The 25,582-nt window shown below is 35.9% G+C and overlaps 1 protein-coding gene across 1 annotated transcript in view; it reads right to left on the reverse strand.

Moving 5' to 3' along the window:
- The window catches only part of LOC112137652 (voltage-dependent T-type calcium channel subunit alpha-1I), a 168,526-nt gene extending 143,345 nt beyond the window's left edge, over positions 1 to 25,181 (reverse strand). The window contains exons 1-2 of the mRNA XM_024260075.2: positions 25,050 to 25,181; positions 17,092 to 17,225 (exon numbers count right to left, since the gene is read on the reverse strand). Coding sequence (XP_024115843.2) covers positions 17,092 to 17,225; positions 25,050 to 25,142 — 227 coding nt within the window. The 5' untranslated portion in view covers positions 25,143 to 25,181. The remainder of the gene's footprint in view (positions 1 to 17,091; positions 17,226 to 25,049) is intronic.
- Positions 25,182 to 25,582: the final 401 nt, after the last annotated feature.

The raw sequence follows: 25,582 nt of genomic DNA on the forward strand, positions 1-25,582 counted from the left end.
TACCTTCTTTGCCTTTCAGCTGCTTCTCTAAAGAGTCGCTACAACAAATCAGTGATCTTCATCAAACTCTAAAAGCATCACCTATCCAGTGTCGGCCATCTTGGCACTTTAGGACTGATATAGAACCGTTGGCAGTATTTAAAGCAACATTGATTTTTTCTTTATATCACACTTTGTGAGGTGTTTACATTTAAACCTGTAGTTTATACAACTTTAACACCAATGCATTTCATGTATTCATTACTGAATTAACTTTTATTATATTTGGTTTATATGAGCTTCATATACTGCAGTATTTTAGAGGAAGGCGACAGAAGCATTTTGATTATGGATGTTGAAGCAGCAAGGCTATTGTCCATGTAATTGTCATCTGTATCCAAAAGTAATTATTTGATCTGCTGATTACGTTTATCACTCAATAATCTAATCTGATCAGGAGTCTATGCGTTCTGCTCTTCTTAAGCATACTTCTCTGCTGTGCTTCACTTCCTGCTCTTCAGATCTCTTGACATTGAAAACCCTCAGTATCACCTCTACCCCATCTTCGATCGCTCTTGCCTTTTATTACTGACTTTCATCAGCACCAGTACAGGCCGACTAGCTAGTGTGCATGGCAGTCACCTGAACATTGCACCTCTGCTTTGGTGTCACAGAAAACAGAGCAGCTCTTGAGCAGCTCTTCAATGACTGCAGACCATTTTGTTTGCTTCAGCAGTACCCAGATGTTTCGGTCATCTGCTTCTGCAGTAAATAAGTTGCATCTGTTGCTCAGTGATGGTAAAAGAGTTCTCTTCTGGCATGTCTCAGCCTCTCTCATTCACTGTAGTTGTAGATTAGACTGTTTCTCTATAACATTTTGTGGCCTTTCTCTTGTTTTGCCAACTACATTTACTTTTTTGAAAATACTTTCCCATATCAAATTATTGTTTTGTGTTTTTTAGATTTCTTACATGGAATCTTTCAATTTATAACAATATGGTTTTATGTTTATTTTTCTCTTTTGATAAGGTCTCTATGCCCATCTCCATGACAGGGTTGTACTGCCTTGACTTAGAATGTGCACTACATATAAATAATACTATTTACTCCTTTGGCTCAATTATCCTTTTTCTTCCTTGTCGATCACGATAGAAATTCTACACAACATGAGATATCTATAGGTATTAACATAAAATGTTTTTTTTTATTTAAAACAGGCATTTCATTGTTTTTTTTAATTATATTATTTTACTTGTGGTGCAGATTGAAGAAGCATCTCAGTCCATAAAAGTATGCATATGTCTTTTGGGTTAAAAGTCTATTAGAGGTTAATAAAAAGAAAAAAGAAAAAGGAAAAAAAAAAATGCGTTACCAGATAGTAACCAGACTGACAGACAGATTTAAAGCTTTCATTTTGGTTCTGAGGTCATCACAGCTGATTTTATTAGGTAATTTGAGCGTCAGACAGTCTGGTAGCAGCATGTTTCAGGAATTGCAGCATGTTTCCAGAGTTCAAATATCTGAACTTTGGTGGAGAATTTGCATTGCCAACCAATCAGAAACTCAAGTTTGGCCATGAAGAGTTGATGATGTGATCATCAAGTCCAAAACACACATGGAGGAGAATCAGATCATTTTTTATTATTTTTTTGTGGGGGGACAAAAAGACAGTCACAGGAAGACAGAAGTACTGCTGAAAGCATCCGTCATTCAGACACTGCTCCTGCATTAGATGGTGAACCCCACAGTACCAGGACAGTCTCTGGATGATATCATGACTCCAGACAAGAAGACGTGATTATTAATAATTTTGTAGAGTTCTTTAAAATAATAAAAAAAACCTGATATCTCAACATCATCCATGTTTTCTATTCACCATAAATGAGATATACAGTCAGTGCTTCCATGTAGCTAAAGTTAAAGTCCCATTAGTTGTCACCTAGGTGTGTGAAAATTGTTTCCGACATTTGACCCACCCCCTGGGGGAGGGGTGAGCTGCAGACACAGCCGTGCTCGGGAGCCATTTGGTGGTTTAAATACCAATCCAACCCCTTAATGCTGACTATCAATCAGGGAGGCACTGAGTCCCAGTCTTTGGAATGACTCCGCCTGGATTTGAACTCATGACCTTCCAGTCTCAGGGCGGACACTGTACCACAAGGCCACTTAGCATGGGGCTAAAAGCTATGTCAGTAGCTCCTCCCACACGCCTCAGGTCTACAAATACATTTTTAGACAAGCATCAAGCAGTGAATTTGATGCATGAACCACATTTGGTGTGTACAAAGAATACATCATAAGTTCAGTTCACATATAAATACACGTCCAAACTTCTATTTTTTGCAATTTATCAATTTACATTTATTTTGTCACGTTTTTTTGTACTGATGCACCACGTGTAACAGGAATGTGTCATTTTTTTAGCACATTTTTGTTGGCTCAGTCAAGCTGCACAGATACAGTACACAACTCAACATAGGTGAAACAAACACATTCATACCTATGATTGATTTTGAATTAAAAGGTTGGCGTGACGCTCCCAAGGTTGTGGCAGGATGAGCGTGTAGCGCCTCAAACTCCTGAATGAACACTTTCTGAATCAGAACAAAGTCTCTGAAGAAGGCTTGCAACATTAAGTCAGCAAGAAGACAACACTTCAGATTTTGCAGACTTGAACTCCCCGATCTGAGTGAAGTTAGATCATCTCCAAACCTGCTCTCACAAACGCTTACACTCACCATTTCTCTCTCACACACAAACACACATCAGGATAAATTTACTGTGCAGCTTCAGTTTAGGACAGCTCTCTAGCTAAACAGCATGATGAATATTTAAACAGGGAAACCATATTTTTTTTACATGAAAAACTCAATATTTTTAAGCCACATCTCAAACATGTCTCTTGTATTTTTGGATTTCCTTCCCCCGTGGCTCTCTTCAGGGGAGTGCAGTGTTTCAGCAGCTTGGCTTCGTCCCCACTTTGCTTTCATTAAAGCATCGTCACAACAGAAAAATCCTCGAAGGATCCACAAGACTGAAATGGCAGTTTATTTTCCCCTCTTTTCAGCATTGCCCCACTGAGTTTTTTCCCTGAGAGGAAAATTCAAAATGCATGAAATGTTTTTTTTTTCTTCCTTAACTTATCTGAAAAAAAACCTAAAGTACTTGACGTTGCTTTAAAATGCATTTTTTTTTAGGTATTTACATTTAAGAAACCACAACCTCAATCCTGGAAGATCATTGGATTTAATTTATAAAAAAGTGATGAAAATTTCTGTTCACAATTTTTTTTTTTTAAGATACTGCATATTTAATAAAGAAATAGTGAAAATAATTGAAAGTATGAGATTATATGGCTGCACAAAATACAAAATTAAAAAGAAAAAAAAAATCAAAATGGACTTAAATAACATAATCCAAGTAGGTATGGGATCCTATATAATTGAAACATGATCTTATTGTATAAAATATATTTTTTAAATATTTTTACCTAAAACAAATTACTGTTTGCGAAAGCTAAAAAGTCTACAAATAATAATACATGTGCTTGTTCCTTTTTAGAAATTTTTAATACTAAAATTCAAACATGGCGTTCTTGGGTTTATGAATTACTTTTTTAAATCATCCTAAAAGAATAACATCACATTGGTCTGATATTGCTCTTTATCAGCTTACTTATTGTGACTTATTGTCACAGTTCTGCCCTCTGTGCTCATAAATTTGAATTTGGTAGACAAAAAATAGAATTTGGTAGTCACAAATAGATTTTTGATAGACACAAGTTAGTATTTTGTTTGCATTGTGTGACACAATACAAATTTTTCACATACAAACTAGTACTTCGTGAGCAAAAATGAGCATTTTGTGCAAAAAAAATGTATTTTGTCAGCAAAAATTAGTTAATAAAATAGCGTTTTGTGGTCACAAATCGGGGGTTTTAAGGCACAAATTAGTATTTTGTCAGCATAATTTAGCAGTTTGCAGTGACAAGTTATCATGTTGTGGCCACACGTTAGTAGAATTGAATATATACTAAAATACTAAAGTGCAGAAAATGCTAAAATCTTAAGTTGTGAAAACAAAATGCTATTATGTACCCTCAACATGCTAATAAAATTATATTTTTGGCAACAAGTTATACATTTTATGGTATAATTTATTTATTTTTGTATATTTGGTCCAGGGCTTTGCACAAAACAAATCTGACATTACTGTAATAGAATGATATTTTAAATTCAGTTAACATTTTTTTCTTTAAATCATGGGATGGATTGATCAAGATATGCACTATCAATTATCTCTATAGCAGAAGGGATATAAATACATTTATTTAAATATTCAGGCCAATCACAAGCAACAGTTGTATTTTGGTATTCATGCAGTGGAACCGTAACCAGTAAAGGCTACATAATTGGTAATACAAGCAGTGGGTAGTTGGCTCTGAATTATAGTTAATTGTTGTCTTGTAATTGAAGCCATTCCGCTGGCTGTACTTGGCCAATAAAAAGAGACAAAATTATTAAGGCAAAAACCACAGCGCACTAAATACCTCATTTTATGCCCGTGATTCTGGCTGAACTCCATCCAGAGAAGAGATCAATTATTAAAAGGAACGTAATGGATGCAGGAGATTTTCCATCTCAGAAGCAAGGGCACTGATAGGCGTAATGCACTTCTTAGGGAACAGGCTCTCAATTACTCCAATAGCGCATCTTTATTGCGGGGGCCAGGCGTATGCATGAAAGATACAATACAATATAGAACATTAACCGCTTCTTTTGTTACAGATGCTGTCTTCACGACTGCTAAAGGTCAAATGGAAAGGAATCTTTATGGGCAGATGCACTTGCGAAGAAGCTATTAACTTTAAGAAACATTCCACTAAAGTCCTTCATTAAAATCAAAGCCTGTTTAAGCCAGCACACATATATAGCAGTCTCACCACAGTGAAGGACTGTTCACAGTTTTAACTAGGATTGTCAGCTTTGAATATTTCAATTCACTTTTTAACATAGTTCACTCCTGTCCTTCCTCTCTGCCTGTCCCCCTTTCTGCCCCTTGTGTGCTGTCAAATAAAGGCAACCATAAATAAAACAAAGTTATGACGTAACTGGATGTAATCTTGGAAAGCCTCACTTTATCGTTCAAAGTGGTGCCTTTGCTTTTAGAAATGCAATCTTGTGTACATGGCTGTAAGACAAAATGTTATACATATAGCTGCTTTATATATTTATTCATATATTTACAACCCCAATATAGTGGTGAATATAGTGTTGATTATCCCGTTTTCAACTAAAAATCTGCCTAGTTTTCTAGGACATAATTTCTGCAGAGTGGAAACAGTTCATTGGAAATTCGCTTCAAAGCTGTGAGCTGTCGATGCAGAATAAGTCAACTCCCACTTCCCATTATCCCTTTATTTATTACCTCCTGCTAGCTTACAGCCCCTCACAACCTCAATCTAACATTACTGATACAACAAAAATTGCAAGCAATATCCGGCCGTACAGTTGAGAAAAATGAAGATGTCAATGGATTTATTTGTCTGCAAGTGGATGCAATAGAACTTGAGCGGAGAAAAGAGACTGTGGCCCGCCCATGACATTTGCTGCGTCACAAATCCGAGTTTTTTCAATCTGCAGGTTTTCATCTGTTCCTTACCCATCACGATTTAAATAAAGAAATACTCTGAAACACAGATTTATTCTTAAATTATTTTATGTTTTTCCTCCATCATCTGAAAAGAGCCACAAGGACACGTTAACCAACTAATTCTCAGACCCAAATCATCATACATTGACGTTTGGTTACAGCCCCCTCAGCTTCACTTTCTGACATCTTGGGTGTCCCCAACTTGTCATGCTTTTGACGTACTGGCTGTTCGTAAACCCTCGGGACGCGGTACCAGATGCACACTTGTCCTTAGGCGTCCCATACTGGTACACTAACTCAGTGCCAATGCCCCAACCTTAACCCAGTACTGCTTCACGTTCGGTACCGCATCTGGTTCATGCCCTGTACCACATCTGGTCCAGTATCCCACCTAGTCTGGTGTTGGGTTAGAGTACCAGGTTTGAGTACCAAAGCGCTACGCAGCTGGACCGGTTCTAGTTCATGGCTCGGTGGTTGGGAACCCCTGTTTCAATGGGAACAGCCAATATGCCAAAAAAGAGATGCCTTGAGAACACAAAAAACATCAAAAAGGGACACGGAGGGGTCCTTAACTAAACGTCAACATGGGACGACTTGGGTGAGAATGTGTTGCAGAAACAGCATTTTCATCAAAGTGGGTCTTTAACTTCTCTCTGCGTAATCCTGGAGCATCTTCCGATGACAGTTAACATTTTAGGTAACATTTGAAGGTGCTGTAACATTGGGACAGTCAATTTTTGTTAGATAGGGAGGAATCATTTGGAAAAAATATTAAATTAACAGTCAAATCCATTTAAATTGGTTAGACAGTTGAACAGCTACACTTACAGACTGGAGTTTATATACAGGACATTAAAAGTAAGGCATCACCTAAAGTGTTTTCAATAAATTTCATACTGTGGTCCCTTGCCATGAGGCCGTTCACCTTTTACAGTCTCAATGATTTTTTTATTTTTATTTTTTTTGTTGCAATTTTGAATGCCTTTTTTTTTTTCTTCTCCATCTCCATGCCATAACAAACTCCACCAGTTTGCCATGTGTATGTAAATATTCAATCGCAAGCAGATCTTTGTTTACATTCTATAATACTAGAGTTATTTTTCCAAAGGTTTGACCTTTAGGAGTTTAAATAGAGAAAAGTGTGAAAATGTTCACGTCTGCATGAGAAATATGTAGTAAGGAGCTTTACAGCCTTTAAACATCTATAATAACTGTAAAAATAAGCAGATTTTCTTATTTTTAGACCATAACTCCAGCAATAAATGAAGAACCACTATACAGACAAAAACAACAGACATTGAAATATGTCAGCCAGTAAATGGGCATTTGGACAAGGTTTTATGTCATTGGTCTAGACGTAAAGTGTGCACCGGGGTTCAGGTGTGCACCTCTATTCCTAATAAGCAAAGTGTCAAAGACAATAAACAATGGAAGATGAAATGAAATGTTGAGTTAAAGTTTTTGTTTTTTACTTTGCATTGATTTATCTACTTTTTCTTTCATTGTTCCCTGAAAACTTGTCATGTCAAGAAGTCCCTATTTAGAGTTCAATCTTCCTTTACCTCATCCATTCAGTGTTTCAGGCTTTATTTATTTTGAAAGATGTAAAGAGTTTGTGTAACATTTGTTGGAAAGAAACCTATAATGCATATCACTGAGTGAATGTCATGGTATAGAGCTAGACAGAGATAAAAGTCAGCCTTTTCTCCACTCACTTGTTTAGTCTCCCTTTCAATCTTTTGTCCTACAGACAGTTTCTTTCTCAAAATTCAGAAACATTATCAACAACAAGGCTCACACAAAGTGGTGTAAAAGCCAGTTCTGAATCCATGTGCATCAAAGAGATCACACAACAGAGCCTTCATGGTCCTGTTTCTAACACTTTTATTTGGCTGTTACCGAAGAAAGCAACAAGAACTTTTACTTGGACTATTTGTTCACCAATTAGTCGTATCTGATTTGTGTGTCTGTGTTTATAAAATTGCTGAAGTGGCACCTCTTAAATCCTTTTTAATTGCAGTTGAAATGTAGTAATTAATTTAGATTTCAGAGATTTTCTATTTATAGACTCATCTATAATCCTGCAACTGCTTTTTTCGTCATAGTCGGAACATCACGGTTCAAGTCCCGCATGGTCTGACTTCGCCGGTGTGCTCCCTTTAGCAGTCCTGGAGAGTAGACGGGGAAACATGTGAATAATTCATTGATAAAAGAGTCGATCACTTATGGGAGAGTGAGGTCAAAAAGTATGTGTATTTCTGGATTTAAAATGAACAGGACTAAGTAAGTCAGAGTTCAAATGAAAACTCAAATGGAATGTGGTGAATTTTACAAGAGTCAATGCACAACAGCTTTCTAGACTCCTGAAATGCTTTACCGCACGACTGCCCTCAAGTCTTTAAGCTGTAGCCTCTTCATGTCATTTAAAATACATCTACACCATCAAAGTAAAGAGAAAACACTCAGAGAGTATAAACATAAAATAATAAGTCCAATCAGGGCATTCCACCCCATTTAAAGTTCTACTCTGATTAACTTTTGATGTATTTCAAAAGTGGTCCCAGTGGTCTTTTAATAATGATTATGCTGTTTTAGCCAAAACCAAAAACCCTTGCTATGTCCGAATTCTGTCCCTAATTCCTAACTATTAAAACATTCATTCCATGCAGGACTATCTAGTGTCCTGGATTATAAAAGTAATTCAGACACCATACTCACTACCTTTTTTTCAATCTGCAAATTGGACTTCACAGATTTACTGAAGTAAAAACTTAATAAAACCTTTTACAAGACTATTTATTAATTCAATCTGATGAAAAAGGAATACAATTTCTTCACATGAAAAAATTGTTCCAATTCAATGCACTGTGGTCTACATTCAAGCGAACATCACAGAGACTTTGGGAAATTTTTTGGCTTTCTGGATTTCAGAAGTCTAGATAGGGAAAAGACATATAAGCAACATATATAGAACACGTAGTGAGTGGTAAGTTTTTTTTTTTTTTAATTATTATTATATTGAGGGAGAAGGGGAAGGGAGGGGTTCTCATTCTGTGTAAATGTCCTTTTCTCCTCTTGTGTATTTGCTTTTTATCACACTGTCTTTTTAATGTATTTCATTTCATTTTATGATAAGTGCTTGAGCTTCTTTCGAATGAAAAGCACTATATAAATTAATAAAGTTTGAACTTTGAAGTTTGATTAGGAATTCGGACACAACCCCTGTACCATTTTCAAGGACAGTTTCTGCAGAGCAACTGAAGTTCAATAGAAATTTGCCTCTGAGTTGGGGGCAAGGAGAAATCCTACCCCCATCCCCCTTTTCTGAGAACTCTCTGATTATTATGGTTGGGCGTTTCAATCTGAGCAGGGTCAGATGAAACAGAAGATCAGGTCAGGTTGAGAATGCTCAGTGATGAGTGGCACAAACAAGACTTCACACTGAGCAGAGCTGGGAGGGATTACTGATGGGGACCAGCTGTGGAGCACCTGGGAGCAACTGAAGGGGCTGATGGGAAGTGAAGTGTGGAGAACCAGGAGGTGAAGAGACTCTGGAGATAATTCCCTCTGAAGACCAGAGGGGGAGACAGGGGACTGATTCATGACACTACCAGTGGATGCATGACAATGGAGCGGAGAAAAGAGTTTTTTCTCATTTTTAGTTTCTACAAAACAATTCCAATCATGTTCACATGTCATATGTTTCATCTACTCCTATTCACAACGATTTAAATAAAGAAATACTCCAAAACACCATTTTAAGATTAGTTGTCTTTCTATGTCTACTTCCTCATCAGATAAATGCCACATGAGTATGTTAAAAACACAATTTCCATAGGGGAAAAAAAGATTGCACATGAGTTTATAATTAGTTCTACTTTATTTTATATGCGTGTCTTTGCAACCACTTGAATTGCTCAGGCAATACTAGAACCACGTTTTCTGTGGCTTCCAGGGACCAGGTAAAGATGAGCCTTTTGTCCTGAACCCCTTAAAGCAGACCTAATTAAACACAAGTACACACTAATCTGTTTTGATAGAAGCAGGCTGATTTCAGTGTTTCATACTCTTAGTGTCATAAACTGTTGAGGTCCATTAATTTAACAACATCATGAATCATTTACCAATTACAGTAATTATCCCACAGTGAGTGGATGAAAGAAAATCAGTGAATTTGACGTGTTTACTCAGCTACTGTATGTGCAATAATTGAACCAAAAGCTATGCACAGGCTGAGGAAAATCCAGTTTTCATTGAGGTCAGCACTTCATCAGTTATCACCTTGCATCAAATTGCATAAAAAATATTAAGAGAAAAAATGAAAATAATTCTAAAATGTAAGCACTGGAACAATGAAGACATAGTAAAGGTGTTAGCTACTTTACACGTCTTTTTTGAAAGCTTAAAAATCACAACATGAAAAATAAAATGATTATGTTATGCAAAAGAAAATTACAATTTGAATAGAATTTCAAATTTATATAAATTAATAATTGAATTTATGTAAATAATAATTAACTAAAGCCAGTAGAGTTTGATTGATTGCTTAAAAAAGAAGTGGGAAGAAGTGAATTTATATAATCCCACTCCTACTAACTGAGTAAACGTTGTGTTCATCAACAATGCAAAGGATTGAACTCCACAACACTGACACCATCCTAAACCTGCCAAGTTTTCTTGTCTGCCAGATTAGTTTGTTAAAATAGACAGAACCGATGGACAATTCAGAAAGTCAGATAAAAGTAAACTTTACGTAAAAAAGTTTAGTCTTGAAGAACATCATCACTTGGTTACTCACCTGAAAGAGAATATAAATGAATAATAAAAGATTATTTTGAAACACAAAGCTTGGTACACACTGTGCTGCAGACTGATCATGCTGCCATCTTTCAATGAATCTATTATTAATAAAATATATTTCTCCCTGTTCTGCCAATTTAGATTAGTAAGGCGTCCCATCTGTTCTCCTTAACAGAAAAAAATGTGCCCATGTGACAAAAAAAAGATTCTTTACATGTAATATAAGCAGATGCTTGATGGACAGTTATCCCATACAGATGTGGTATAAGAGCATGCTCATCCTTGCATGCAGATAAAGAAACTATGCAGGAACAGATGGCAAGAAAAACGCAAGGAACATTTTGTTCAGAGCCAAGATACTTTCAAATATTACAAAAGTATGGTGGCCCTGAAGTAAAAATCACTCAAGGCAAAAATATGTTAAAGATCACAATTAAAAAGGCAAAACAAATAATAATTTAAAAAAAAATACATTTTACAAATCAAAACGAAATTTCATAAACCCCAAAAAATAAAAATGAAGCATTTCGGAAAACAAAATTAATTTCCAGAAATCAAATGTCAAAAAAAAAAACTCAATAATAAACCGAAGAAGGTTGGTACTAAGGGACACCACTGATGGGATGAAGACGTTTGTCCAACCAAAATTATTTGTCATGAGGCAATACTGGATATGCTCTGTACTGATTATTAAACTTTTATTAGTATGTGGATATGGAAGAAACTCAAACGTCAAACATCTTTAATCTCCTTTATTTAAAGTGTATTATTATTATTATTATTATTTTTATTGTCATTATTATTACCTGTCTTATAGCTTATTTCCTAACAATTATAAACATGAATATAAACTTACAGCCTTTTGCAGTTGTCCTCATTGCTGTTTTTTTTTTTTTGTTTGTTTGTTTTTGTTTCCTTTATAACTGTTTCAATAAAAAAAATCAGGAATCTTAAACTTTGTGTTAATTCTTTACCTGTTTTGAAGGCTCAATAAAAATAGATAAAAAGTAAATAAACATCTTTATCCAATCAGTGCTGTCCCATAGTAAATACCTTTTATGGTTTCCTATTGTGTTTGGTTTTTTTAACATTCTATCTTTATTATATGCAGTTTATTTTGTTTTACTTATTTGTAATCGTGTTTTAGTTTCTGGAATTTTGTTCTTTATTTATTGATTTGGATTATCGTTAAGTTTTTATGTTGAGTGATTTTTTGGTGTTATTGGCGCTTCAGGGCCACGTACAAAGTAGCCAAACGTAAGTATAATAATAATTAGTTTTATACTCAAAATATAAGTCAAAATCCCCTTTCCAGATTGTGTGGCTGTTCCTCCACCATCCAACAAAACTGGGTTTCTCTGGCTCCTGTCAGTGATGCACATCAGAGCTGCAGAGTCCCACCTGAGTGTTTCTGCAGATGGCAGACCTATAGCGTACTGCATGAATGCAGAGTGAAGGGAACTCACTGTGATGGGAAATGCTTTTAACAACAATCAAATAAATCAGCAGATAAGCACCGGGTGCCTAAATGTTTAGCTGTGAATGTGCCACTGAGCTCAGGTAGGATCCAGGCGTCCTTTCATCACTCTTTGAGGTGCATTGCTCTCCTTTAATTGTCAGTTTTCCTCAGAAAAACAGAATATTTAAAACCCCTGCATTCTCTACTGCGTGTTTCCCACAGATACAGCATGTCAGGGGAGAGTTAGGGGAGCTCAGAGACTGAAGGGGTCTTGAAAGAGGGGGCGCTAAGCTCAGCCTGTGCTCACTGATAGCCCCTCTAACATTATCCCGAAAGACAGATTCATAAAAGGGTGCTCACGCCTTTAGATATTTAATATGCACATGCATTACTTCACACAAAAACACAGGCAGGGCATTTGGATCTTTGAGAGAAATATCATTTCTTTTAAATAAAAAAAAAGTAAGAAACTTTGATGATTTGGACTAATATGATCTCAAATAAAAACTTTTAAATGTGGGACTTTAACACAACGGGATCGATCTGAATAAACAGAATGACAGAAATGAGCTCAAAATTTTCCAAACTTTAAATAAAAATACAGTTTAAAACACAGCATTTCTTTATTGATTTTAGTGAAATAAGTAATAATAAACTGCAATATCTCAATAGTCCCACCCAGAACTCAGAGGCAAATTTCTGATGAACTATCGCTCTTCAGAAACTATGTCCTAGAAAACAACCATTTTTTATTTTTTTGAAAAAACTGCTTAATTATTATTAAAATACCATTAGGAACACATTCACAATAGATCAAAAGATCATTGAAATGGGTCTTTAACATTTCTTTTTTTTATTATTTATTTAATTAATATTTCTTATACTTTTTACGTATAAAAACACAGGAAAAAATGCCCTCTCATAGCTGTGAGAGCTTTTTGTGCTTCAAAACCTTTCTTTCCTCTTTAGAACGCTTAGCTTGCGCCGTGCCACAGGCAAACACAATACGGAGCTGCTCCAACCCATTAGGATCACTGTCACTCAATGAAAGTAATGTTATTAAAGAGCCCAAAAGCCAAGAGCAGCTGTATATATGATCAGCGCAACTTAGCTCTGAATATAGGGTAACAGATACGCTATAATACAAGGACTGTGATTGAAGCATAGACCCGTCATTACTCTTTTCAGCTGTTAAAAGAACATTCACACAAACAAAACAATGTCTAGTTTGGTCCTTTTTGGTTTTGTCGAATGTGGTATTGTGTAGATATCCAATAATGGCACAAACAAATCAACCCAATACTTAATAAAAATACAAAATAGATAAGAAAAATATACTTAAATATACAAAAAATAATCAAAAATAGAGATTTTTGCAGTGATGCATACAATGCATACTTAGGTCACATTAGGTTAATTACATAATAATATAAGCTAAAGTCAAGTAGAGTTTTATTCATTGCTTGAAAATGAGTGTGAAGAGGAAAATTTATATAATCACACCCCTACTAAGTTATTATAGTGATAATGTATGCATTGTGCTCATAATCTGGTTCTGATCAGAGCAGATTTTTCAGTCAAGTAAAGAGTTCCTATTGATTATCCTCAGGATATATTCCTTCATCATTTCAGTAAAGAATAAAATGAATCACACGTCATGTAATAGAAATGTAATTCTCACTGATAGGCATCAGAATACATCTTTACATTGATACAGAAATTATTGCTACAGATTAACGTTAGTCATTGTACCAAGAAATATCTGAACATTCAGCCAACTATGTTAACATTGCGACAGCTGGCGCTTTACGTTTTATCATTTTGATGCGTTTTACATGTCAAACTGTCTTCATTCTGTTGGTTTAGCCTTAGTCAAATCATGTATTTTGTTTCGATTTTCTTTACCTGTTGACTCTGCTCCGGTTCTGTCTTTGTACTACACAGATTTTTTGTGATATTTATGTTTTTTCCAAAAATGACCCCTCATGTTACAAATTAGATTTTTATCATTTTCTGTTTGTTTACATTGACTTCGTTGTGTCCTGGCTCCCGGAGAAGTGGTTTGTTCTGCCACCCCCATGTCATCAACATCCAAAACTGACAATCAGGCCCTCTCCTTTCTCACCAAGTTCTTGTAAACTCCATGTTTTCTGTCATCGATGATCTTGTGTTTCTGTAATTCCAAAATTAAACTTTCGTTCTTTCCATAGTAACAACATGCTTAATCACGTGGGCACATCACCTTAAATTTAAAATAAAATTCTATATATATTTTTTTTTGAAAACTCAACAAAAAATTGTCACTTTGAAACCTGGATCCTATTTCTCATTTCTTTGGCTTTTACCATTAAATCTTGGAAATAGAAATAAAACTTATGAAAAGCTTGCATTGAAATTCACAGGGACAATTCCAGACGCAGACATGATGGTGGCGTAGTAAACATTCTGATTGATCAATGAACATTCTATTTTTTGCGTTTAACATCACAAAATGAACGTTCAAAACTGTGTAGTTGTGTCATTTATAGCTAAAGTTTTATTTTTTTTAGTCACAAGTAGCGGAAATGTTGTTACTCTCATACAATTTCATTCTTTGAAGTAAGATCGGAGAACTGTCCTACAATGTTCTGGATATGTTCTTGACATTTCTGCTGTTTGATTGTACCAGAAGGTTTTTACATGATTTGCCACCCTTTTTTTAAATACCACCTCAGTATTAATATGCCAGTATTTCACGTTGATCTGATGGACTTTCCACCCTCGACATCATTGGCTGCTCTCCCAGGTTCTTCAAAAGGTGATGATAAGCCCTAGTTTGTCTTTCTCTTGTAGGTTCTCATTATGACCTTTTCTTTCATGGCTAACAACCACATGGGATTAACACGTAGTACTCAGATTTTAGGGGCATTTCAGGGGTTGAGTCATATCACTGGCTCAGTTTACCTCATAATATTTGGTTCACTTTACCACATAGTCATGATTTTGGTAAAACAGGCAATCTTAGAGATTCAAGCTAATCTTATTTTGACAAAATAGTCAATCTGGATTAAATGTAGAAATATATATATATATATATATATATATATATATATTAGGGCTGTCAGATTTGTCGCGTTAAAAACGCGTTAATCTGACATGTGCTTGACGCCGACAATTTTTTAGACACATTAATCACGGATTTTCTCATACGTGCCTTTCCATATCGCGCGCGCGGGCGTCCCGCCTTCTAACTCACCAGCTGCTCTCACTAGATCACGGGCGGGTCTCCAACCCCCGAGCTGCAAGCTAAAACTGGCCGGCGCTAGGACCTGGAGAGCTCCTACACCCTAAAACCGGCTCCGGTTCACGTCCAGTACCACGTCTGGTGGTACCGGCGCCGCGTCCCGAGAGCTGCAGACCCCCGACGTTCCGAACAGCAAGCGCACCGGGGGACGTTTTAAATGTTCTGGAGGTTTAAGCGTGATCCAACCCCAGCATAGCGGTCTCTCTGCCGGCATATTCATCGTGAGCTCCGCTAGACACGTCGCTGCATCGAGCTGCAGCCAGAGAACGCGGCGGCAGTAACAGACTGTCAAACTACCCACAGAGTATCCCGCTTTTCTCAGTCTTTAATGTTTTAAAAAACAAAAGTTCATTGGAAATGATAAATCTCTATTTCACTTATTAATGCAATTCAGCAGATGAGGAAAAGATTTGATCCTGACAAAAAATGAACATGAAAGTGTTATGGAAATTTTATTTTTTCATGTTTTTTATTTTATTTTACTGAACGTTGATTGAAGTTTTGAATTTAAAATGCCCTTCACTTGCACTTGGGCTTTTGTTAGGCATTTTATGTTACAGCCTTTTATTGTTAAGAAAGTTTATCTCAATACAATGTTACAAAATAAAGTATTTCTGATGAAAACTATAAATTATGCCATTCTTGTTTTCATAATTAATGTAGAACTGCTAAATTCCACAAATCACACATTTTTTTCCTTAAAGGGCCACATATTAATTAATTGCGATTAATTGTGAGTTAACTCCGGACAGCGCGATTAATCGCAATTAAAAATGTTAATCGCCTGACAGCTCTAATATATATATATATAGTGCAAAAAATATTGACCTTTTCTATGTCCTACTCTGCATACATGGGGTGAGTCTATTTACCTACTGGCACATCTCGCCCCATTCTCCCCAACTTCCAAAGTCAAATTATGGTCTCGTACACAAATAATAATCAATCCTGTTGACTTTAAGATTTACAGCTGACATTTTCATAAACTCAATTCAAAGTGTCCTGCGTTCCATGAAGGGCATAAGACATGCTTTTCCTTGACAAACTGCACAGATCCATTGAAATTCTGTGGTATGGATCTTATAGCCTCCCCTCAAAAGGATTCAACAGGATTAAAATCTCAGCTCTGAGAGGTCTACTTCATATTTTCAGTTCCCTTCAAAAAGACTCCAAAAGTTGATGGGAATGTGGAAATGGAAGATGTCTTCATGATTTTTCTTCAATATGTTTTTATGATTCAGTGCACACAGGCAAGGTTACTTTTGGACCAAAAACCCAGCTTAACCCATAAAAACCCACACCTTTTTTAACAAAAGGAAAACTATGTTGGGATATACGACGTTGTCAACGAAATACATTTCTAATGTTATTCTGTTACACTGATGTCACCATAATTTCTTGTGAGTTAAGTATCACTCTTGGAACTGTGTTCTAAAAAAAAAAAGAAAGATAAAATATAAATGTAGCCTATATGTAGGAAGAGAAATGGTCAGTTAGTTGCATCAAAGTTAGGTAAAGCTATCATACTGACATGATGACCCACGTAGCTTATATGAAAAAAAAAATTATTAACTAAAACAACTTTAAATAATTGCAATAGTTTAAAAGTTATTTATTTGTTATACGTTAGGGAAGACAATTATATGCGATACATATTTATGAACTGGGATGGTAAAAATAAAAAGTGAATTATTTTATCTTCCAATTAACTTGTACATTTCTAAAACGCCAGTCAACCTGCTGAGCATTACTTTGAGAGAAAAACAAAAAAAAAAGTTCTGCTCCCTGTGAATCTCTTGATACAGACATGAATTGGTAATAAAGCCCTTAACTGTGCACAGCGGTGGGAGTTTCATTGGTAATGGATGAGGAGATCAAAAAGAAGACGGATCAAACAAAAGGGATATAATGTCCTCACCCTGCCATGACGATGAAGAAATCCAGCCGGTTCCATGTGTCTCCAAGGTAGGAGCGTCGGCCAAAGATTCCCAGAGCAACCATCTTTATGACCATCTCCAGGGCAAAAAAAATGTAAATAAATGCATCAAAGGCCTGAAAGGAAGACAGAAGGACACATGATTGACAGATAGAGTTAAGGCAGGTAATAGAAAACAAATTCATTTAAGGGTGGATATATTCTAATGTGACCTTTGTAAATATATATGTAAATATATATATTCCATTTTGAAATAAGTTCCGGCCACTCTTGCAGGAACTTAAGAGCAGAAGTGATCCCTACATAATATATTTAATAACACTTATAACTCATCTTTAATGTTTCAAACAACAAATTTATTGAAGTAATGATACCAAACTAAAAAATGTAATGAATGATTACTCAAAATTGCGATTACAGCTAAAGTCAGGGTTTACAGTGTATGCACATACCCAGGCACGAACACACTCACAGTGAGCCTGCATGGAGAAATGGCATGAGCGTACTCAGAAGCAGCTTGAAAAATATCCTAATAATTTCAGAGAAGAATTATCATCCAGAGCAGGTGTTTATTATGAATGAAACAGGGAAAATAGAAACACACTATGTTTGATGAAGGAGGAAGCATACACTTTTTTAAGGCACAGAGACAGTCTGCATAAGAAGTTTGCAGTCTATTGTTCTGGATTTTAAAAAAGTCTTTATGCTGACCAGTACTCCTGTGTTCTTTAATAAATGTTTACAAGGCATGATCGGAAGAGTTTTTGATGAGTATGGATCGGTAATGGACATTCTTCGGCTGTGGGGGGTAAGATGGAGACTGCGGATTTTCCATATTTGCGTATTCAAAGAGTTCTTCGGTCCCTAACCCCCGAGAATAAAGGTGCATACTGTATTTTCACCTCTAATCTGTTTAGATACAAAAATATGATCGCATTTGTCAATAGCGGTATTTTATTGTGAAAAATTGGTCATGTTTTGAAAATTAACCGGATTTCCATAACTTCCTGCCAGGATTGATGCGGATAGCTCGCGGCTCTCGCAAAAAATAGACCAGACACAGAAATGATTGCTGCACTGTGTCTGGTGTGAACTACACCATACCAAATGAAAGTGGCCTTCATTTCGCGCCGTAAAACTGACTTAAAAACGTTTAAACGTTTATTTAAACGTTTCATTCACTTGAACACATGTTGCTGAGACTGGTGCAAACGTAACATTAAAATAATTTTAATGAGATTTAAAATAATTGCAAATAAAATATATAAAAAAAATAAGAAATAAACCAGGTCGTCATATTTAATTAGTTTGATGAGGTTCAATGAGATTTTACTCATGCTGAAAACATTTTTTTTTTTTTGGCATCAGGGTCAATGTATATCGATCGCTCAACATTACTTTTACTTTTGTCCTTATCCTCTTTTGGATGCCCTTTATCTTGAATATCCTTGTAAACTTTTCCTAATTTTCTTCCATTCTCTCTCATCCTAAATCATTTGACCATTTAAAGGATTTCCCCAGTAATTTAATGGATCAGAACATAATTAATTTGCAACCACAGATAATACTCACATAAACACCACCATCTGACTTTCACCTCTAATTAAAAAAACAAATAAATAGATAAATAAAAGGGAAAAAACAGCTTTATCTAATAAAATATATTTTTACCAACACACTGCAGCATTTGTGAGAAAAAGCCTTCATTCCTTCAAGTTTTTTTGTGTACAAGAGGATTAGTAGAGGACTGACAAGCTTGGTGTAGCGCGTCATTTTACTTTTTGAGGAAAAAAAAATGTTACATGCTGCATGATCTGAATGAAGGCTATCTTTATTTCTGACAAGCCTGAAGCTAAAAAAACCTAAACCTAGGAGGTTTTTCGGAATGCAAAACTGCCCTGCTGATGCAAAAAAAAAAAAAAAAACTTTTGTCCATACACTACTACAATGGACACTGTTAAGCAAAGATTGCTGGGCCCGGAGGGTTTGTAACAGCAGTGAAGAAAAAAAATAAAATAAAATAAAACAAAATAAAGGAAATATCCAGAAAATGATACAGCTTTTATTTCAGACAGATAGCTTTGACTCAAAACTGCTGAACGCACGTGATACTCATACAAATTGGAGTGGGTGTTGCAAGGTTCTGTAAGGCTTGCAGGAGTATAAAATGAAGTGATGAAAGCCATTCAAGTTAAGCAGGTTTTGCATTATCATGCCAGAGTTTTTAAAATACACACTGTTAACATAGCGTATTTTCCACACTATAGGTTGCACTGGATTAGAATGAATGCTCTATTTTTGAAGTTATGTCATTTATGAGGCACATTTAACTATATGGCTCATTGGGTGAGACAAAAGAATCAATTCATCAAACTATTTACTGCATTCACAGGAACTCTAGAACTTGTTGTAAAACAATACAAATTAGCCACATTAGAAGCATTAGCATAATCACAATACCTGTAACTTACAATTTTGTTTGCAACACTTAGAAAAAAAAAATTACTATAACTACACTAATTCCCAACCTTATTAGGAACATGCAAAAAAAAAAAAAAACATTGTCTCTAACTCGTGTCAAAGTCAAGGCCCGTGGCCGGGAAATTATATCCAGCCCTCCAGGTCATTTTATTTTATTGTTAATGGCCAAATGTTATTTCGTGCTTATTTCTGACTTGTATAATTTGACAAAAAAAATCTTTATAGAGAGTAACATTTTGAAAGTTGTTTGAATTGATTTATGCTGGTATAACATCCCTACCTCGTTTTATTCATAGACATGTCAAAAAGTGACATTTTTAAAGTATATATATATATTTTTGTTTTAGTATGTTCAATAAATGCTGGGTGCATTTTAACACGATCCCCAGCTGTCTAGCCCTAAAGCAGCACAACTCAAGAAGCGACACAAAGAAGCGAGGGGGAGGAGCATCAACACACGAAGTTATAAGAATGCATTAAGTGAGCATTCAACCATACACTCACGTACAAACACAAACACCTGTAGGTATATAAACAAAAAACAAATTGTACGTACTGCATTTTTGGCACTAAGATGCTCTTTCAAGCCTTAATTTATTTCAAGAAGTGACTTATAATCTGGAGCATCTTTTATGTGGATTCATTCTAATTGTGATGTCGTAGCAATTCTGAGAGGTACACGGTGGTCTGTCAAAGAACTGTGATGAAAAGCCATAATCAAAATTCTTCCTTGTGATGTGGACGACAAAAAATCTATTTTAATTCCTGTTTTTGCCGCGTTTTACTGGATATGATGTCACTGATTTCATGAAGTGAAAATTGAATCAATACGAACGTTTCACGACGTCTATTTATGACTTCACTGTGTTCTGATGATTAAAATGTGGATGGTTTATTTAAAAAAAATACATTTAAACAAGTTTTTTTGCAAAAATTGTTTGACCACAATGCATTGTGGTCTATATTTACCAATGTAATGAGCATCCATGCATACTAGTTTTTCGCAAAGACTTCTGGGAAATTTCTAGTGCACTCGATTTTGGAATTGTAGATTTGGACTCATTGTTGTTAATGCATCTTATGACATTAGTTTGAAAGAAGACTAATCCCTAACAATGCATATACAATCAGGTGCGCCTGAGTGCGGAAAAAAACAGGAATTTTGAGTCTGAGTTTTCTGCACAATGAAAGGTTTTGATTATAGACTTCTATGGGTATAGTTTTTGTAATTTCAAAGGTCAAATACAGAAGACTTTGTCCATAGAATAAGGCTTCTCATCTTCTGTTAAGCTTGTTTATTTCGTTATTTGCCTTTCACTGCAACCTTGTTCCCCTTTTTCCAATACAGTTGAACAAACTCCAGCTACTAGATGTACACAGTCCTCAGCAGTCTATAACCACCCATAACATGCCGGGCTTCTGTCCAGAACATTAAGATTTACTGCCAGGATACATCATTTCCACAAGTTAAAGAGGATATTTCACCGACACATCCCTAGTCACGCGGTCCATGAAATTAACCGTAATAAAGTAATAAGAATCTCAGCAACAGTTTATCAACATTAAACAAATCGGAAACTGGAAATGTTTTGTCTTATCTTCTTATTTATCTCCCTATATTTTAAACTCTAGCTTCTTAACAACAGCAAGTTTTATATGAGGTTTTAACTATTTAAAAAATATATTCTCTTCCTAAATTTAGTGCTGAGAGATACATTTTGGAAAATGTGTATTTCTTCCATGTGTTTAGCATAATCAATATGCCTTTAGTTGGTAAGAGTCTGTGGGCCATCCAATGCTGTATAGTTCCAACAAAGCAGAACTCAGTAATTGCATTTGAATTCTATAACTGCATTAACTCTACTTCCCATGAGGAAGTTAGTGCTCTGAAGAGGACAATCAAATAATGGTTGTTTTATGGCAGAGTACAGATTAGTTGGACTATGGTCAAAAAAAAAAAAAAAGACAAAAAATACTTGGGGGAAAAAAAAACAGCATTTTGTTAATTTTAGAGGTATCTACAAAATGAAAATAAAAGTCTAAATGTTATTTATCGCATTTTTAACACTTCAAGGTTCTTTTTTTTTTATTTAAAATTTGTCAAAAAATTTCAGTTCACCTTATAATCTGCAGAGTCTTATATGTAAATTAACTCTCTTTGTGCTTACTGATGTCTAACCAATTTTAAGAAGTACATGGCACTTTCTCAAATTGTTTGTCGGGGTGTTATTGTTAATACTCTATGGTGGCTAACCCAGTATTGAAAAGTGTGTATCGCTTTTTTCTTTTTTTAACTGTTACTAACACGGTTTGGAGTTAGTTTGGAGTGTTTCAAGCATGGTTGGGAGTTACAGGCATTGATAGTATTCTAATGCTTCAAATGTGGCACTTCAATACGTGTAGAGATTGTGGACTTTGTTTGTTCTTATTGTTTGTTTTAATGGTAGTCTGTTTTTATTTTTTATTTTTTGCAAACAAGATTGGGAGTTAGAGGTATTGTATATGCTAATGCTCCTGACATGGCTAATATTTAACAAATAAGTTATAGAGTTAATGTGAAAGCAGAGGATGAAGTATGACTGATGGATGGACTTATCTCTGACTCTTTTGTCTTAATGCGCCTTATAGTTCGGTGCACCTTATAAATTATATACGTTTGAAAATAGCCCATTTATTGACTGTGTGTTAGTCTACCCTAGTGCGGAAAATACAGTATCCAAAACAAAAACATTCAAATTATGTTCACTATTTTGATAGAAATAACATTTTTGAGAAGACTTTTTCTATTTCTTACAACTTAGTTGCTTTTTTGTATCAATATTTACTCTAATAATTTTTTTCCCTTGTGTTTTTATGATTCAGTGTATCAATGACCAAGCAGGAATTATGGATGTTTAACTTTTTTTCCCTCATCTGAAGCATTTTAAGCTACAAGTTACACAAATGTTGCATGAAAAGTGCTCTAGAATGATGAATACTGTAAACTGACAGGTTTGGCTCCACTCTATAATCATTGAGTCACATTTTCAGTGGGCGGAGAAGACTGACGGATTAATAGTTCTCTCTCGATTATATGAGTGGGGGTGCATGGTCATTCTCAGATGGTGAAGCAATTTGTCTGGTTAATTCCAATAATAAAGGAGGAACAAGCATGCCTGGGTCAAGATTCTTGGAGAGAGAAGAAGTGTTCTGATGCACAAAGATTTAGCAGTAACGGTCACTTCTGCATACCTGCTACACTGAGTTTACCAGCGTGTATTTACCCTTTGCCAAGATAATTAGGTAACCCGCAGAACCCTAGTGATAGGGATTTGGGATTAAAATTAGTCTTTCTTAAGCTTGAATTAATTAAATTGTTGCCCTTTGTGAACACCACCCATCACTTCAACAGACTGAATGGTTTAGTGAGGCCTCAGAAAGCTTTCACTGGGACCAGTCCCATCACCCATCCTCGGGAGCTCATAAAATGTACCTGATAATCCTCCATCTCCGTACACAACAGCTTCCTTGTGCATGCAAAATTCTTTTTTTTACTCCTTCTAAAGAACTTCTACCTGTTATCAGGTGTTTACTCAAGGGGCCAACTATGGATTTCTAGCCACAACTGGGTCAAGTATCCCACTGTGCTCAGTTTCTCTTGATTTGAAGCTAAACTTGCATGAAATTAGGGGATAAAATCCCTGTCTTGAATTAGAAGCATAGCTGGAATCTTTCTGCTCAGGTTCAATTTCTGTCAGAATTCACCTGTCAATAGGATGGTAGACTGGACCAATCACTTCATTACCAAGCAAGGATATTCTGGAGAAGTGGAAGAGTCTTGAAAGTAGCACAACCATATCCGAATGGTGCTAAAGTGCGCTATCAGTTTTTAAACTCTGCTTTTCAATAAAGACACGTTCATCTTTTGATCTATTTTAAAAGTCTTCACATTGGTCTTTTAATTATGATTATACCTCTTTTAGCCAAAATTTAAAAAAAAAATACGTACATATACGTACATGGATCTAGTCATCTACAAGTGGATGCCTCAGAATAAGTGTGGAGTATACTTTGTGGCCTAACCAGTATAACTGCCTATAGACCTTTTTTGCTGCTTCTCATTCATAACTATTTGAATAAAGAAATACTCAGAAATGCACTATAGAGCTTATTTTGTTTTGCATGTCCATCATGAGAAAATTGTTTATAGAATATGTTAAAAAGACAATTTTCATCAGAGTAGGTCTTTAAAGATAGGGATCTTGTCCCAAAGGACATTTTTCAAAGTTTAAAATAGGAATTATTTTGAAACCACATCCATTTATCCATGTTTGTTACAGCTTGTGCACAATGCCACTGAGCCAGTGTCAAATAGAATGGAATTGAGCTTTGACTTTTCAGAGAAGAGAGTATTGATCGTGGGGAAGTAGCTCACTAAATCCATGGTGATATTGAATAGGTTGTATAGATACTTGGAGGAGAATTTCTATTAGGTTCAACTCAACAGCCAGCTGCCCCCACTCCCCCCATTTTAGAGGGTTGGATCAATCATCTGTGTGTTTCCTGTGTTACAATCTGTGTGGCTGTGCAAGAACGTGAAGGGCAGGATGCTCGGATGATTCAACAATCGCTTTCCACCAACAGACTGAAGACATATGAGCACACACTTGCTAAACAGATGTTACTCCCACTCAAGACACCTCTGACACAAGTGAGAGGAGATTCTGTTGTTAGCCACATGACAAGAAAAAGATGTTGAGGTATGAGAGAAAAATCATGCACTACAACAAAAAGACCACATGCCAGCAATGGGTTTGTGAAGGGGTGGCATGGATTCAGCAGAATCCATGTACAATTTTTCTCATGATGGAAGATAAATATATATATATACACAGTATATATGAGTACTTTGTCAATCAAATTGTGATTTAGGAGTTAACAAAAAAGTGCTGTTTGAAAAAGCTTGTAGGTGTGACGAAGAAGATACAGCCAGCGGGGTACACGCTCCCTCCCCGCTCCATTCGGATGCATCCACATTTAGACAACGAGATCAATATATATCTTCTTTTTCTTTGTCCGAACTGTCATCTGGCTCAAAACTGATGGCTGGATCGCTCCAATAGTCCCACTCACAACTCAGAGGTAAATTTCTGATGAACCACTGCCACTGCAGAAACTATGTCCTAGAAACCGGCATGGGTTCTTTGATTTTGGCTTTTTTACAATATAGCAAAAGATAATTGGAGTGGGACGTCATCAGACTGTGCCTATTTTATGTAGTCTAAATGTTGGGCAGTAATAACCCTTTGTGCTATCATATGCATGTTTACATTAAAAGTGGAGTCATCTGGACCCCGCAAGACAGCGGACTGAACTCCTGGGACTGCCACCAGGAGCAAGCATAACTGGTAATGTTGGTCCTTCAATATCAAACTACAAAAGTGATTGTTATTAATGTAGTTGATTGAATTGTAACTCACCTGTAGTATTTGGCACCGTTCTGAAGAGCAGTCAATGTTCTCACATGGCTGGTACATTCCCAAGGTGACACAGTTCAGCAGGATCACCATCATGCTCACACGCTCAAACCACGTAGAAACACAGCAGATTAAGGACAATACATGATCAGAGAGGGCTTTAGACTATTAATATATCAACCCATACTTAAATTCAACATGAAAATTGGGAAATGAAAAGAAAACATTCATGAAATGTTCTAAGAAAAATACATGTTCTCAATTTTCAGTACCATTAGTTTAAAATCATTTTAAGGGACTACATGCAGTTCTGCCAGGTCACTTAAGGGTACAATCTTCAACTGGTCCCAGATACACTCTATGGGTCATTTCTGGCTATACCATATGAGGCAATCCAACTTCCTGAAGTTGAGCATCTGGCACAAAGTGGTGGACCATCATTATCCATGAACAGAAAGTTGGGGGTGTGCTGGTGGGATTGGGGGATGATGATGGTTCTATAGTGTTTCTGAGATAAGAACATACATTGACTCAGA

Source organism: Oryzias melastigma, linkage group LG1 (assembly GCF_002922805.2).
Source record: "Oryzias melastigma strain HK-1 linkage group LG1, ASM292280v2, whole genome shotgun sequence".
In the NCBI taxonomy this organism is placed as follows: Eukaryota; Metazoa; Chordata; class Actinopteri; order Beloniformes; family Adrianichthyidae; genus Oryzias; species Oryzias melastigma.